Raw genomic sequence first — 18,266 nt, 5'->3', positions numbered from 1 at the left:
TTTACGTCGCTTCGTCGTCGTGTCGCTTGCCTTCGTCCTTGTCAACGTTCTTGTTGTTCTCTCCATCTCGAAGCTCCGCAAGGTACCTACACTCGTTTTATCAGTGCTTGCGTGCTGCTGCTAGTAGAGAGTGAAAACCTGGTAACCCAACGCTAGCGCCCCCAATGTGCACGACCATAAATCTAGTCAAAATAAATTAAAATGAAATTTCGAATCCTTTTTCCCAGCGAGTTTAACACAGCACCATCATAGCACATCGCAGCAGCGCGCTCCTAGCAAAAGCTAGAGCTGCTAGGCGTAACGTTGCTTGACTATAATATGGTTGCTTCTCTGCCCTTTGCCTTTACCACTGAAATTCCATTTGGGGCAATGTAGACAGAGCTGTAAAACAAACTCACATGGCATGTGATGCGGCACTGCTAGGCAAGGCGAGGAGCGAAGCAACGCGACGGAACGCGGTGTCGCTATATAGACCCTCTCTCCAGCAGCAGCATAAAAAGTGTCGAATGAATAAAAAAATACCTCGTCTGCGTCGCGTCGGTGGTAAAACGACACTACAAAACGAGATTCTCTCTAACAGCAACGCTCTTTCGCTAAAACTCCCAACTCCGCCGACACTAAACCTATTCCAATTCACATCGTCCTAGTCGTCGTCGATTCAACGAACATTTTATTCAATTGAATATCGAATCCATTCGATTTCCCTAGAGAGATTAAAAATGTTTAATGCATGAGGATATGCGTAACCGACAGCAGTTGGCAACTTCGGATCCGGTGGGGCAAGGTACACAGCAAACAAAGTACTCTACGCGATCCACGAAAATCCACGTAACGCACCCTGCCTCGCTCCCATTTATCTCTACCAAACCAACCAGCAGCCAGCTCTACACTAGATATCTCAGGTTCGTTCGCTAATAGCGGAATCTTTTCGCCTATTGAACAAACGGGGAGAGCGGAGTGGGTTATCGGAAGCTGATTGATTCCACACGAATCCTCCAGGACTCTTATCAAATAATTTGCAGGATATTTAGGCTAGTTTTAGCTAATTTGGAAAATTGGTAAACATTGATACGGCTATGTAAACAGTCAGTTTTTCCTACTACAACACATGATGATGGTCGGGTCTATAACTCTGATGGTTCGAGCTCATGTTCAGAAGCTGTTATACTGCCTGCTACTACCTACACTCCCAACTGCATATAAAAATATATGTTTTACATTTTCCCATTGAGATTCTATTTTGGTTTGGACTTTTCTTCCTCCCTGGTGCTTCTGACTGTGTGATGGAAAATCTATATACCCTGTCTGTCCAGGGGTAAATCAATTCAAACTGTTTCCAGATGAAGGACTGTGGTTGGTATAGTACGACCTATAGCTGCTGCTATGGGGATGAATGCCTTTGGATTTTATTTTATTTTTTTTTCTCTATTCAGCCCTCAGGCACTCATATAAGATTAAAGGACATGTTGACTTAAGAATAAAAAAAATAAAAATAAAAACAGAAAAGTAGGCTAAAAGGGTTAAATAAGACACGAGTAGATGGTATAAAAGTCTATTTGGTCAGAGGGAGCTTCACTGTGTGTTTAATGTGTACAGAATAGAGTATAGAGAGATAGGGTGGATTTGATTGATTGGGGATTTGTATCGAAGATGAATTGATGGGTAAATAACTTTGATTAGTTTAGGAGGTAACAGGAATGTATTTAACAAATAGTGAATGAAAATCAATGCTCATAAGGTGAGTATGAAGCAACAGAACCTACCTACGCCTTTACCTACAACCTATTTTGCGTTGAAAGTCAAATAGAAACCTTCGAATTGATTTGGGAGTTTTCACCCAAAAAGAAAACTTTTATTGAAATTTGTTTGAATAGCATAAAGGAGGAATTTTTTGTATTTTTTTTGTATTCTATCAACAAAGAATGATTAGTAGAAGTTGTTTTATGCAATTGCTGTTGTTGTTTTGTTTGGTAAATAGCCGGAGCCTTTTTTGAGATCATAAGTTTTAGAATCAGTTTTTTCTTTGTTAGAATACGTAGCTAATTTATTAAACATCTTTGGTAATGTACCCTCATACTTCACTGAAGAAGAATTTATGTATGTATTTTTTTTTTCATTTCCGTTTCAAAAGTATTAACCTAGTGCAATTCCGTGTTTAATAAATGTTTTCGTAACGAAAAGTTTAACGGTGACTTAATATGAAAAAAAAAATAAATTGCACAACTGGGGTCGCACGTACTTGCTCTTATGCTTAAAGTAACTCTAATGTTAAAGCTTTGTTAAAAATTTGATATTTTGAAGAAATTTCAAAAGTAGTATAAATAGTTCTTGATTACCTGCTTGAAGGCAAAGTGACGGACCCAAAAGTGCATCAGTTATTCTTTGCTGACGATGGAGCCATCATAAGTGAAGACCCGATATCCCTGCAACGAGCACTTGATGTATGGGTGGATGTTCTAGAAGGTTGTGGGTACCGCATAAGCGCGAAAAAGACAGAATACCTATGCTGCCCATTTTCTGATCCACACAGGCCTATTCCTGACATTTATTTGAATGGTGTAGTGCTTCCCAAGTGTGAAAAGTTTAAATATCTGGGGTCTATGATAAAAAACGAAGGTACTTGTGATGACGATATCAATCATCGCGTAAGCGTAGGGTGGATGAAGTGGAGGGAAAATTCTGCCATCTTCTGTGATCGAAAAATGCCCCCTAAGCTGAAAGGAAGACTCTACACCGCAGTTGTGCGTCCAGCACTCACATACGGTTCACAATGTTGGACAATGTACAAAAAGTATGAGAGTAAGTTAACGGCAGCTGAGATGAAGATGCTTCGTATGACAGCAGGAGTAACAAAGCTTGATAGAATTAGAAGTACGAAGATCCGAGGAAGCCTTTATGTTAAAAACACCATCTCCCAAAAAATTGAACACGACTGACTCAGTTGGTATTGCCATGTTCAAAGGAGAGATCCTGAGAACCCCGTCAAAAAAGCAATATCATACAACGTTCCAACACGAAATAGAAAGAAAGGTAGGCCTAAAAACTCCTGGTACAAGCAAATGCAAAACCACCAGCATTCAGTTGGCCTTAGAAATGGAACAATACAAAACCGGGAGGCTTGCCGCCGATTTCTGAGGTCAACCCGGCGAACCCCACAGGCGGATCACTAGTGTGGGATAGTTATGATCCCCTCGACATCGAGATCATAACAGCGCCGAGAAAAAGGAAGAAGAAGAAGAAGTATAAAAAAATTAAATCTGTTTTTATAATTAATTAAACACCGTTTTAAATGATCTTTTACAAAAAAACCAAGTATGCCATTTTATTTCTTGTATAAAAAGGTATTTTTAGAAAAAAAATTTCGAAAATCGTAGGAGCCGTTTTTTAAAAAAATAATTTTTTATAAATTAAAATTTTCTAACATTTTTCAAAAAAAAAGATGGTATGCCATTTTGAAGAAATAATTAATTTACACATAAAAACGAAATTTAAAGATTTTTCGTCAAACCGTTTTCAAAAAATTGATTTTTCGAAAAAAAATTTTGAAATATTTTTTGAAAATGTTCTTGAATTTTAATATTACCTTTACTTCAACGCTCTTGTATAAAAATTTTCGTTGAAAGCGGATTAGTCTTGTACGAGTTTTTCATAAATAAAAAAAAAACGTTCTATGACAGGTACCGTTAATAACGGTACAAAAAATATTTGTTTTATTTCAAAAGTTGGCTCTTATGTGTAATACTTCACCCAAAAATTTTAATCAATATCGTTAGAGCCGTTTTTGAAAAAAATTAACTTTTCTATTTCCGTTCTATGGCAGGTACCGTTAGTTTTGGCCATAAAAATAAAATTCCAATTTCTCCTCTAGGGAATCACCCAAAGCTGCTAAATACCAAGTTTGAAGACAATCACTTCACTCGTTTAGGCTGCAGCTCCAGATAGAGACAGACAGAATTGCCGGACCCACTTTTTTGGCATTCTCCATCATCGTAATGTCACGTAAAATTGTTATCTCGAGTTCGATTTTTTTACGAATCCTAAACTTGCCCTATAGTACCTATATCGCAAGTAAAAATGGTCAAAAGAATGAAGTGTCGTTTTTAATATTCTGGAACATAGGAGATAGGAGTGTTTCCTTCGATTTAAAAACTGGACTATAAAACTGAAATTGACAATTTTCCAACATTCCCGGGGCTCAGGCTCTTAAGAATTTGATTTGGAAGTGTTTGTTGGTAACTGTCGGACGTTCTTAAAAATTTTTAGTCCACATATTCAAACAATTCTTCAAGAAAATTCACTAAGCCGTTTTGAAATAATTGATTTTTCAAAAAAAAAAAATTTTTTGAAATTGTTCTTGAAAGTATAAACTTAAAGTATTTGAGATTTTGTTTTAAAGTTTATTTTATACTTTCACAGCTTTGCTACTTAATGCTGTTGCCTCGTACCTACTATTGTTGAGCCCCTAGAACAATTAAAAACATGGGGCCCCCTAAAAAATAGTACAAATACATTTTTTTAAATTTCGTTACCTCTGCAATGCGAACTTTTGGGGGATTTTCCATACAAGAATTCACAAAAAATAAATAAACTGCTCAGGGGCAAATAGAAATTTCTATATTTTCGGGAAACAACATTCTTGGTACTCAAGGGGGACCAAGAAAATGTTTACTTAATTTCAAAATTTTGCAATATTTTATACATAAACTTTTAAAATGAAAAAATAAGAAAATCCTTTTTTTTAATAAAAAAAAAATAAGAAATTCTTATTTTTAATTAAACTTTTTTTGTAGGTATAAGCATAAGAACCCCCATTATATAGTGCATAATATACCTATTTGAACAGCAAGTTCAAAAATTTCAAAATCCTTATTCAGAGAGTTTTGAAAAATCGTTTCACGATTTTAATAAAACTTGTCAAAGGGGCCTCAAATTTTAGTTCTGCCCTAGGGCTCCGGGAGTGTTACAATTTGTCTGCAGTGTTAGAAAATCTGTGCCTTAAAAAAAAACACAATTTTTGTTTAATGAATAGACTTAATATGCCATTGACCCGTAAGAAGTCATAACTGTTCCCAACATTAATTTCTTATCATGTCTCGACTACTGTACAAATCTATATTATGTGCCTAAATCGCATCTAGTTAATTTCTCACTCCCACGCTTTTAATAACTAACGTGACAATATCACATAAACAAAATGTCAATAAAACGAATATAATGTATATCAATTTTCTTGACCAGTTTAGAACTTTATTAATCTTATTTTTTTTTCCTAACAATAAACAAAGTTTTTCGTCTGCTATAAAAATAATAAATTGAAAAAAAAAAAAATACCAACATGCCCCGCCGATAAACAATAAATTCTATCCATGTTTTCACACTCTTCGCAACTAATATGTATCTATGTTATATAGACGTTGAATGCATTTCATCAAAAATAGCTGAAGTATTTGAAATTCCAAAAATAAAGTATAAAATGCAGAGTCAGCTGGAAGTTTAGCTAAGTTGCACTTGACTTTCAAGCTATGGCGAAATTAAGTGTTTATTCGGTGGTTAGTATACTTTTGTTGGGCTATGTGAACTATTGTCGGGGAACAAGTTCAGTGACATGTCTCGAGTCGGATGCTCCTGTTTGCGGGACAAACGGAACTCATTGGTTTTATTTTAAAAATTTGTGTCGGTTAAAAAATGAAAATACAAATCGCGAAAATAATGGTCTAGCAAGTGAGTGTTTATTTCTTGCACATAAACTTAAAATAAAAAGAATTATTAATGATTAATTTTTTTGTTTTTTAGAACTAGACCTAACGGATATTTCGAATTGTTTTCATGATTGTGACCAAAAGTGTAACGAGGAATATGCTCCAATTTGTGCTACAAATGATGAAGATGAGCAGGAAACATTCGACAATAGATGTCAATTTGATTTAGAGAACTGTAGATACGGCAACATTTGGAAGGTTCTGCACGATGGAAAATGTCCAACAGAACGTCAACTTAATCCTAAAGCTAATGTATACTCGGTTTCAAACCAATATAATTCTGACGAATTTAAACAATCCCAACCTCCTACCAATTCCATTTTTGAAAACATTCCACAAACTCATATCAGAAAACCTCGGCATCTTCTTGGCAAGCTTCATGATCATATGAAAAAAGACGAACATGATCACCATACTCATAAACACGATCATCCAAATTCACAAGAACACCAAACGTCAAATTCACAAGCAAATGTTTATATACACCTAGATCAACACATTGATTCAAAACCTAACTCTCATGAACAATCTGGTCAAAAACCACAACCTACTCCGAAGCCTAATGAGTATCCACCCTCACACCCTAAGCCCAATGTTGAACAAAATAATGACCCACATCCAAATTCTGATGAACACCCTGATCCAAAGCCACATGCTCATCCCCATCCGCAACCCCACTTACAGCCACCAGTACAGCCACCTCATCAACAACCTCAGCCAATGCCCCATCCACATCCAAATCCACAGCCAACTCCACAACCTCAACCCCAACCTCATCCTCAAACTCATCCAAAACCCCAACCTCTTCCACAACCTTATCCTCATCCAGAGCCGAATCCACCATATCCTCAACCTCAACCAAAGCCCCATCCACACCCAAATCCACAGCCAATCCCTAATCCAATTCCAGGCGTTGAGCCTTTTCCTATCCCTAACCCAATAGATTATCCAGTTCCACAACCACCAAGTCAGCCACTTCCACATCCTAATCCACATCCACAACCTCATCCACAACCTCAACCACAACCTCTTCCACAACCTCATCCAAATCCACAACCTCATCCACAACTTCAACCACAGCCTAATCCACAACCTCATCCAAATCCAAAACTTCATCCACAACCTCATTCACAACCTCATCCACAACCTCATCCACAACCTCATCCACAACCTCATCCTAAGCCACATTCACAACCTCATCCACAACAGTCTAATCCACAACCTCATCCACAACCTCAACTACAGCCTCATCCTAAACCTCAACCACAGCCTCACCCACATCCACAACCTCATCCACAACAACCTCTTCCACAACAACCTAATCCACAACCTAATCCACAACCTCATCCACAACCTTATCCACAGCCTCATCCACATCCAGAGCCGAATCCACACTATCATCAACCTCAACCAAAGCCCCATCCACAACCAAATCCACAACCAATCCCTAATCTAAATCCAGGCGTTGAGCCTTTGCCTATCCCTAACCCAATAGATTATCCGGTTCCACAACCACCAGTTCAGCCACTTCCACATCCACAAACTCATCCACAACAACCTCATCCACAACCTCATCCACAACAATCTCATCCACAACCTCAACCACAACCTCTTCCACATCCTCATCCACAACCTCATCCACAACCTAATCCACAACCTAATCCACAACCTCATCCACATCCTTATCCACAAACTCATCCACATCCAGAGCCGAATCCATACTATCATCAACCTCAACCAAAGCCCCATCCACAACCAAATCCACAACCAATCCCTAATCTAAATCCAGGCGTTGAGCCTTTGCCTATCCCTAACCCAATAGAATATCCGGTTCCACAACCACCAACTCAGCCACTTCCACATCCTAAGCCACATCCACAACCTCATCCACAACAGCCTAATCCACAACCTCATCCACAACCTCAACTACAGCCTCATCCTAAACCTCAACCACAGCCTCACCCACATCCACAACCTCATCCACAACAACCTCTTCCACAACAACCTAATCCACAACCTAATCCACAACCTCATCCACAACCTTATCCACAGCCTGATCCACATCCTCAACCACAGCCTCATCCACAATCTCATCCAAATCCTCAACCTCATCCACAACCTCATCCACAACAACCTCATCCAAAACCTCTTCCACAACCTAATCCACTGCCTCTTCCACAACCTCATCCACAACAGCCTAATCCACAACCTCATCCACAACCTCAACTACAGCCTCATCCTAAACCTCAACCACAGCCTCACCCACATCCACAACAAACTCTTCCACAACAACCTAATCCGCAGCCTAATCCACAACCTCATCCACAACCTTATCCACAGCCTCATCCACATCCAGAGCGAAATCCACACTATCATCAAACTCAACCAAAGTCCCATCCACAACCAAATCCACAACCAATCCCTAATCTAAATCCAGGCGTTGAGCCTTTGCCTATCCCTAACCCAATAGATTATCCGGTTCCACAACCACCAGTTCAGCCACTTCCACATCCACAACCTCATCCACAACCTCATCCACAACAACCTCATCCACAACAATCTCATAAACAACCTCAACCACAACCTCTTCCACATCCTCATCCTCATCCACAACCTCATCCACAACCTCATCCACATCCTCATCCACAACAACCTCATCCACAAGCTCATCCACACCCTCATCCACAACCTCATCCACAACAACCTCATCCACAACAACCTCATCCACAAGCTCATCCACAACAACCTCATCCACAACCTCATCCTCAACAACCTCATCCACAACAACCTCATCCAAAACCTCTTCCACAACCTAATCCACTGCCTCTTCCACAACCTCATCCACAACAGACTCATCCACAACCTCATCCACAACCTCAACCACAGCCTCATCCTAAACCTCAACCACAGCCTCACCCACATCCACAACCTAATCCAAAACAGCCTCTTCCACAACAACCTAATCCACAACCTAATCCACAACCTCATCCACAACCTTATCCACAGCCTTATCCACATCCAGAGCCGAATCCACACTATCATCAACCTCAACCAAAGCCCCATCCACAACCAAATCCACAACCAAATCCACAACCAATCCCTAATCTAAATCCAGGCGTTGAGCCTTTGCCTATCCCTAACCCAATAAATTCTCCAGTTCCACAATCACCAGTTCAGCCACTTCCACATCCACAACCTCATCCACAACAACCTCATCCACAACCTCATCCACAACCTCATCCACAACCTCATCCACAACAATCTTATCCACAACCTCATCCACATCCAGAGCCGAGTTCACCATACTATCAACCGCACCCAAAGCCCCAGCTATATCCAAATTCAAAGCCAATTCCATCACTTTCAAAACCTCACCAAAAACCTCAGCCTTACCAACAATCATATCCTCATAGCAAGCCTCATCCAAAAGCCAATCCAATACCACAAATACAATCTCTAGCAGTTCCACAGCCAAATGAATACCCAGTTTCATATCCACAAATGAACCCTCTACCACTTCCTCAGCCTAATGAGTACCCTGTTTCATACCCACAAGCCCGACCAAGTCCACTTCCACGTCCTCACCAGCATCCTTACTCTCATGTTCAGCCACATCTACATCCTCAACAACAGCCCAATGCAAACCCACAAGTAAAGCCATTGCCAGTTACTCAGCCGATTGAATACCCAGTTTCATATCCACATATTCAACCTATTCCACATCCTCAACAAAGACCACAGTCATATCCACACTCATCATATCCTCATGGCAAGCCTCATTCACATCCTCATCAACAGTTCAATCTAAGACCACAAGTAAAACCACTGCCAATTCCTCAGCCAATTGGGTACCCGGTTTCTTATCCACCAATTCAACATCATTCACATACTCACCAAAAGCCACAGCCACATCCACACGCGTATCCTCAAAGCAAGCCCCAACCACAAGAGAATCCAAGACCACAATTACAACCTCTGCCAGTTCAGCAGCCAAATCAATACCCAGTTTCATATCCACAAGTTAATCCTTTGCTAAGTCCTCATTCAAATGGATACCCTGTTTCATATCCACAAAGTCAGCCTCGTCCATTTCCACATCCTCAGCCGCATCCACACTCTCATGTTCAGCCACATCTAAATTCTCAACTACAACCCAACGCAAAACCACAAGTGAAACCAGTGCCACTTCCTCAGCCGATTGGGTACACGGTTTCTTATCCAGCAATTCCACATCATCCACATTCTCACCAAAGGCCACACACGCATCCACAAAGCAAACCTCGTCCACAGGTTAATCCAAGGCCACAATTACAACCTCTTCCAGTTTCGCAGCCAAATCAATACCCGGTGTCATATCCACAAGTCAATCCGTTGCTAATTCCTCACTCAAATGGATACCCAATTTCATTTCCACAAAATCAGCCTCGCCCACGTCCTCAACCTCATCCATACTCCCATGTTCAGCCACATCTTCATCCTCAACAACAGTCCAAAGGAAACCAAGGAGTAAAACCAGTGCCTATTTCTCAGCCTATTGGGTACCCACTTTCATATCCACAAGTTCAACATAATCCACATGCTCACCAAAAACCACAGTCACGTCCACAATCAAATCCTCAAAGCATACCTCGTGCACAGAGTAATTCAAGACCACAATTGCAACCTCGGCCAGCTCCGCAGCCAAATCAATACCCGGTTTCATATCCACAAGTCAACCCGTTGCTAATCCCTCGTCCAAATGGATACCCAATTTCATTTCCACAAAATCAGCCTCGCTCACTTCCTCAACAACCCAATGTAAACCCACAAGTAAAGCCATTGCAAATTCCACAGCCGATTGAATACCCGGTTTCTCACCAAAAACCACAGCCACATCCACACACGTATCCACAAAGCAAGCCTAAACCACAAGTGAATCCAAGACCACAATTACAACCACTGCCAGTTCCACAGCCAAATGAAAACCCAGTTTCATTTCCACAAGTTAAGCCTCTGCCAATTCCTCAGCCGATTGGATACCCGCTTTCTTATCCACAAAATCCACCTCGCCAAAATTCTCAACAAATACCAAATCCACACACGTTTCCTCAAAGCCAACCTCATTCACAAATGAATCCAAGGCCACAATTACAACCTCTTCCAGCCCCGCAGCCAAATCAATACCCAGTTTCATACCCACAAGTAAAACCAGTACCAATTCCTCAGCCGATTGGGTACCCGGTTTCTTATCCACAAATTCAACGTCATCCACATCCTCACCAAAAACCCCAGCCACATCCACACTCATACCCTCAAAGCAAACCTCATCCACAGTTCAATCCAAGACCACAAGCACAACCAAACGAATACCTAGTTTCTTATCCACAAATTCAACCTCGTCCACATTCTCACCAAAGACCACATCCACTCACGTATCCACATAACAAGCCCCAACCACAAGTGAATACAAGACCACAACTACAACCTCTGCCAGTTTCGCAGTCAAATGGATACCCTGTTTCATATCCAGGAAATCAGGATCATCCAATTCCACGTCCTCAGCAATATCCACATTCTCAGCAACATCTGATTAATCGACAACAGCCCAACCCACAAGTTAAGCCTGTGCCAATTCCTCAGCCAAATGAATACCCGGTTTTATATCCACGTGTTCAACCGGTTTCGTATCCACCCAAGAACCCATTTGTAGACTATGTTCCACAAATAAAGACTCGACCAGGAGCACTGCCGCCTTCTCACCGTAATCCAGCCAAATTCCCTCAACCCAGTGAATATTCAATCCCAGATCTTTCATATCCTCATGTCATATATCATCCACATCATCATCCACTTCAAGATCGACCTTCTCTTCCTCACAATGTTCATTCAATTCCAAAATCACATAGTCACCCAGTTTCGTACCCAAACTCTCACGAACATCCCATGCCGATTCCAAATCCCATTGCACAATTTTATCCACAACCAAGGTTACCAATTTATCAGCCAAACATACATTTGATTCCACAGCATGATCAACCACCACAACAGTTGCCTGGTCAACCAATATCATTAATTCCACATCCAATTAATCGTAGATGTCCCACACATTGTACATTGGAATATGATCCAGTTTGTGCCACTTTCGAAGGTCTTGAGCAAACATTTGATAATCAATGCTACATGAGGGCTGATATTTGCGGATCAAAACGAGGTAAGTCAAATTTATTCAAAAGTTCGAAGTTTTTTTCGAACTCGTAAAGTTATTACACTTTTCGGAACTCATTTCAACTCGTTTCTAACCTTAAACTAAACTTTCCAAATCCTCCAGCCTGGGTAGTTAAACACAATGGCGAATGTATTGAACGTTGCAACAAGAACTGTCCAAAAATCTACAGTCCTATGTGTGCAACTTTTAATGGTCAAAGCAAAACATTTGACAATGAATGCTTTTTGGATTTAGAAATTTGTGTTTCTGGAAATCGTAAGGCAACGCTATTGACATTTTAATGAAAATATTTTCTAATTGTCCGATTTCAGCTTGGGATATTTCATACAAAGGTCGATGCCAAAATAATCGAGTGCCTCTAACACAACCACCACTTGAAATGCCAGGATTTATTCAGCCACCACAAATCGATCTGCCACCATTCGATCCGGTATCATTTATTCTGCCATCACCTTTTACCCAACCCTTAATTGACCAACCAACGCCATCAAATCTTTCCATTTTGGCTTGTCCATTATGCTCTGATTCATATAAGCCAGTTTGTGGCTTTAGTGATGGCAAACAACAAACATTTAATAATGAATGTCTCTTGTTATCTGAAAATTGTTATTCTTCCAATACAAGTGAGTATGATAAAAGAAGAAAACAAATGTGGCCTATTGACTCTGTTGTGTGGCACCTCATAAAAATAATTTCTATACATTTTTGTTATTCTATCTTTCAGAATGGACGGTTGGGTATCAAGGCGTATGTCACGAATTGGACACACAACGAAACTGCCCTAATTTCTGCCCACTGGACTTTGATCCCGTGTGTGCTACTTTGAATGGAGTAAGCCGAACTTTCCCAAACGAATGTGAACTGAATTATGAAGTCTACAAAACCAATAAACGTAAGTAATTCTAATAAGTACTCGGGTTTATTTCGAAAAAAGATCAAAAAAGGGAAATTTAGGTCCATTATGAGATATTATGCCTGCATAGATTTTTTTCTTTGAAAAAGTTTATTGTTTTGAGCTTAACTCTGCGTTTCGATAATCTCATCTCACCAATAGGGCTATCGTTTTTTAATTTTACCTAAGAAAGGGTCCATATTATATATGTATTCCCAACGCGTTATCACTATAATTTGTTCATTATAAAAATTAATACACTGACGAAAAAACATTACAATCGGTAAGGAAACTCTAAAGTAAAATGTACTGTACACATGTACTCTTTGTACTGATTATACTGTACGTGTACGTGTTCGTTCAGTGTTACGTTCATGAAATCTAAATCTAAACAATAAATCAACTATTCCTAATAGAAATTATGTGATGGCTTAATTTATCAAAACTTGGCATCCTCTAGCCTCAAAATAGATTGTACTGAATTCATCGTTTTCGATATCTAAATATCGTACACATACTATATTATGTTCAAACGTGTTATATTTTACTTATCTCTTGATTATAATGAATACAGAATTGTATGTACTAAGCACAAATTTCAGTGTAATGTACCCAAACATATACCGTACAAATCTAATATCTACTGTACTTAAAAAAAAAACTACTAATATTTCACACAAATCTGTGTTAAGACAATAGCCCAGTAATTTTAGTCATTTTTAAGCCCAATCTGCGGAATAATTCCTACTGGGCTGAATTTTGGTATACAGCTTAATGACGGCTTTGTTATGAAGATGTGAAAAATCGACATTGATATCGTGTCCGCGTTAAGAGTTATAGGGGTCAAAAGGTCACAAAAACTGGTTTTTCACGATTTTCAGCAAAACGGTAAGTCTTATCAAAAAATTTTCAATGGAAGAATTGTAGACCAGATTATTATATATAAAAAGTGTCATGACACTTTTTTTCCTAAGACCCACCGTTTCTTAGGTATAACGATTCAAAAAATTGAAGTTTAGTTGTAATCGTCATAATCCTATTCCTGAAAAAAAACTCCTAACTGAAAAGTTCCTGAAATTTCATTATTTTTTTAGCTTGAATTTCGTTCCTCAACTGTTAAGAATATGGGGAAACCAAAAAAAAAATGGAAATTTCCGCCATTTTTCCGATTGGGGCCCTTCTCCCGAAACCATTTCCCTGGGAATTTTTGTTTAGAATATGTCTGCAAATATACAGGGTGTGCAATAGAGAATGGACAACCCTAAAACGGCTTATAGCTACACTTATGATTGTTCTAAAAACAGATAGAAAAAAGTTCTATCGCAACCAGTTCATAAAATATGGACTTTTTTTCGTTCAGTGTATTTTAAATTTTATCATCTTATGTTTTCGTTCACTACAACCACGAATGAATGAATTTTATTTCTTTCTTTTTTTTATAATTTTCTACAATAATTGGATGAGTACATAAACACTTTAAAAATTTCATAGCTATTGCACATTTTCGTAAAAAAAATTTTGAAATCTGTTTTTTGATGCAAAATGTAAAAAAAAGTATTTTATGAAAAATTTTAAACACCTGTGGTATAAAATAAATCTATAGAAACCTAGGTGGCCAACTTTCTTAAAAATATTCTGGTATAAGGAGAATATTTTTAAGAAAGATGGCCACCTAGGTTTCTATAGATTTATTTTATACCACAGGTGTTTAAAATTTTTCATAAAATACTTTTTTTTACATTTTGCATCAAAAAACAGATTTCAAAATTTTTTTTACGAAAATGTGCAATAGCTATGAAATTTTTAAAGTGTTTATGTACTCATCCAATTATTGTAGAAAATTATAAAAAAAAGAAAGAAATAAAATTCATTCATTCGTGGTTGTAGTGAACGAAAACATAAGATGATAAAATTTAAAATACACTGAACGAAAAAAAGTCCATATTTTATGAACTGGTTGCGATAGAACTTTTTTCTATCTGTTTTTAGAACAATCATAAGTGTAGCTATAAGCCGTTTTAGGGTTGTCCATTCTCTATTGCACACCCTGTATATTTTCAGACATATTCTAAACAAAAATTCCCAGGGAAATGGTTTCGGGAGAAGGGCCCCAATCGGAAAAATGGCGGAAATTTCCATTTTTTTTTTGGTTTCCCCATATTCTTAACAGTTGAGGAACGAAATTCAAGCTAAAAAAATAATGAAATTTCAGGAACTTTTCAGTTAGGAGTTTTTTTTCAGGAATAGGATTATGACGATTACAACTAAACTTCAACTTTTTGAATCGTTATACCTAAGAAACGGTGGGTCTTAGGAAAAAAAGTGTCATGACACTTTTTATATATAATAATCTGGTCTACAATTCTTCCATTGAAAATTTTTTGATAAGACTTACCGTTTTGCTGAAAATCGTGAAAAACCAGTTTTTGTGACCTTTTGACCCCTATAACTCTTAACGCGGACACGATATCAATGTCGATTTTTCACATCTTCATAACAAAGCCGTCATTAAGCTGTATACCAAAATTCAACCCAGTAGGAATTTTTCCGCAGATAAAACCTAAAATTACTGGACTAAATAAAATACTGAGTGACAAGCAACCTCAAATTCATAAAAGAAGTACTGCAGCAGCAATGTCAAATACAACTCATAATTTTAGCTAAATTAATAGTAAATCCTTGCTTATGTAGTACTCGTTCTTAAAAACGATCACCAACAGTTCTTAGAAGTCGGTTAAATCTTCTAAGAGTACTTGAATGAATGAATGGTAGTTGTGCATTTCAGTAGCACTGCTGTAGTACCACTTTTATGAACTCAAGGCAAGTCTGTAATTAGTTAGTAAAAAGTATACAATTAGTACATTAAAGTCTGTACTCATTTAATTCTACATTGAGTACCTACAAATCTTTACTTAGTAAGCAAGTATACACTAAGAACGTTTGAGTTGCACATAAAAGACTGCATACAGTAAATAAACACTGTACTAAGAACATACAAATATGGATGTTTACTCATTTCATACAAATTCGTGTTCAGAAAAAGTCTGAACTGAGTACTAAAAAGTCTGCTATCGTTTAGTAAAATCTATACTGAGTTCATAAAACCCTTTTTTCAGTACATTTAAGTGAGCAATGAGTACCTACAAATCTGTTGCACACAAAAAAGACTGTACTCAATAAATAAGTACGTGTTAAAAAAAAAAAATGTACTCATCTCTAGAATACTTATCGATTTGAATCATTAACAAAACACTTAATATGTATATGTAATATGCACTAAATCACAAATATGTAGGTACTGTACAGAAAATAGTCCATATTAGTGTCTTTTTTTTGAGAAAGCATTTTTGTGTATTGAGTTCATAAAATTTGTATTTGTATGTTTAAAGGCTTGACCACACCGGAAAGGTTTGCTGTATCGGTACAGCTAACCTTAACCGCTACCACATACTTTTCCGGTGCGGTCAAGCCTTAAACTGAAGCAAATAGTACACACAAAAAACTATAATAAGTGTTTCTAAAACAAAATATTTTGAAACACGTATTATACTGATTTTTTAATTTTCAATTCAGAGTGGGTCATTCTCAACTTGGGAGAGTGTGATTACTGCCCGGTTTGTTCAGATGAAATCGAACCAGTTTGTGCTGAATTTGATGGTCAGACGCGAACATTTGATAACATCTGTATGATAGAAGCAGAAAACTGCAGAACCAAAAAGGGTAAGCGTTCAAATACAATCCAAAATAAGAAAGAAATTGGACACGAATCTTACATGAGAATGACAAATTGGTACTGAATAATGGAATAAAATATTATTTTATCGAATTCACTTGAACACAAAAAAAAATTTATTCACAGAAAGTAAATGTTAACTTTAACACGCATTCTACTATGTTTGCCTTTTTAGAATGGAAGATAGTTTCAAGAACTGCTTGTGAAATCAACAATTGTCCACAAGTTTGTCCAAAAACTTATATTCCTATTTGTGCCATGAGTAATGGTGAGGCAAGAACTTTTGGTAATATTTGTGAGATGAGACGAGAAGCATGTAATACAAATACAGGTAGTTTAACCTTTATCCAAATAAACAAAAATCATTTTAACACTTTTTTTTTTATTTTCTTATTTTTGCAGTCTGGACTATAACGAGTAAAGGAGAATGTCCCCTTCCAAATGACAACTGTCCAAAATCATGTAGTTTACAGTACAACCCGGTTTGTGCTACTTATGATGGAACTTCTAAGGAATTCATTAATGAATGCTTTTTAAGATCAGAAGTTTGCAAAACTAACAAAAGTATGATTTTATTTCATTGATTCCAAAAATAGAAGATAACTAATTTAAATTTTTACAGATTGGGAGTTTGTTAATGCAGGACCATGTGCTCCAAAAGTGCAACATATTACGCCATATCAAGGACTTGTTACTGAAATTATTACTCCAATTACACCAATCGTAAAACCCGAACCTAAATGTCAGATTAGTAAGTGCCTAGCTTTCCGTGATCCAGTTTGTGCAACTTTCAATGGAGAAGAGAAAACTTTTTCAAACGCTTGCTTCTTCAATAACTACAAGTGTAGAACCGGCGAAGGTAAGAATACAAACTTAAATATTTATGTTTATTTGAAAAATTTTAAATTAAATTTATTTTCTAGATTGGCAAATAATTAAAAATGGAAACTGTCAAAAGACATCACACACCAGTCCTGTACCAGTAATTAATTATTAATTAATTATTTAATTGATTAACTAATTAATTAAACTAATAATATGGATGTGTTGGATCGAAGAAACCTTAACTTAAATATAAATTTGTTTTATATAAGTTAAATTTAAACTTTGTAAACTTTTAGCAATGACTTAATTTTACCCTTAAAGCAGTATTTTTTATACGATAATATTGTATAAGTCTTTTTTATTAAAACTAATAAACAAATAATATGAGAAAGCATGAACCTATAAATCTTTTGAGCCACCTAAAAAATTTGAAGGGTAAGCTTGAATTTCGTGAATTTCATTTTTGGCTTTAAATCGACGACAATAAGCCAATAAGTTGCCGATAACTCTATAACAACCAAAATTGAAATGTTGAACAAGCTTATTGTTAAAATGGCTGGAAATGGCTCTTCAAGAATGTATTTGAGGAATAGGTTATATCTACATTCCTTTAAATGTGCAAAAAGTTGCTCATTTCATTGAAAGGTCAAGGGGCACGGTAGTGTCTAGTCAAGTTCTCTAGCAACTTTTGCACTACACACTTCTTTACAGCCACCAACTTAGACCATTTTCGACCCCCTTCTAACTTCTAATCTTAAAATTCCAAAAACTTAAAACTTTTTCTGTTGAGATAGCTAGTCAAAAACAAGCACCTCAGTAAATTTCAGCTACTTAGGATTAGTATAGTTCTTG

The 18,266-nt window shown here is 37.4% G+C and overlaps 2 protein-coding genes across 2 annotated transcripts; both read left to right on the top strand.

Moving 5' to 3' along the window:
• The first annotated feature begins 5,036 nt into the window (after positions 1-5,036).
• Positions 5,037-12,011, top strand: LOC129914899 (titin-like). The gene is made up of 2 exons (XM_055994346.1): positions 5,037-5,049; positions 5,794-12,011. Exons 1-2 carry the CDS (start codon positions 5,037-5,039, stop codon positions 11,994-11,996), a joined length of 6,216 nt encoding a protein of 2,071 aa, XP_055850321.1. The 3' UTR covers positions 11,997-12,011.
• A 126-nt stretch (positions 12,012-12,137) lies between these two features.
• Positions 12,138-17,716, top strand: LOC129914898 (agrin-like). The gene is made up of 8 exons (XM_055994345.1): positions 12,138-12,219; positions 12,276-12,587; positions 12,689-12,856; positions 16,430-16,576; positions 16,765-16,920; positions 16,992-17,153; positions 17,212-17,474; positions 17,711-17,716. Exons 1-8 carry the CDS (start codon positions 12,138-12,140, stop codon positions 17,714-17,716), a joined length of 1,296 nt encoding a protein of 431 aa, XP_055850320.1.
• Positions 17,717-18,266: the final 550 nt, after the last annotated feature.

The sequence above is a fragment of the Episyrphus balteatus genome, chromosome 3 (genome assembly GCF_945859705.1).
Source record: "Episyrphus balteatus chromosome 3, idEpiBalt1.1, whole genome shotgun sequence".
NCBI lineage: Eukaryota > Metazoa > Arthropoda > Insecta > Diptera > Syrphidae > Episyrphus > Episyrphus balteatus.
Note: the sequence above shows the minus strand (reverse complement) of the source record. Positions and strands in the feature narration are given on the sequence as shown.

Excerpts from the sequence above, each read along its gene's own strand:
- LOC129914898 (XM_055994345.1), top strand. The coding sequence starts at position 12,138 with ATGTGTGCAACTTTTAATGGTCAAAGCAAAACATTTGACAATGAATGC. Across the intron at positions 12,220-12,275 it reads AATTTGTGTTTCTGGAAATC|CTTGGGATATTTCATACAAA; the intron begins GTAAGGCAACGC and ends GTCCGATTTCAG. Across the intron at positions 16,577-16,764 it reads AAACTGCAGAACCAAAAAGG|AATGGAAGATAGTTTCAAGA; the intron begins GTAAGCGTTCAA and ends TTGCCTTTTTAG.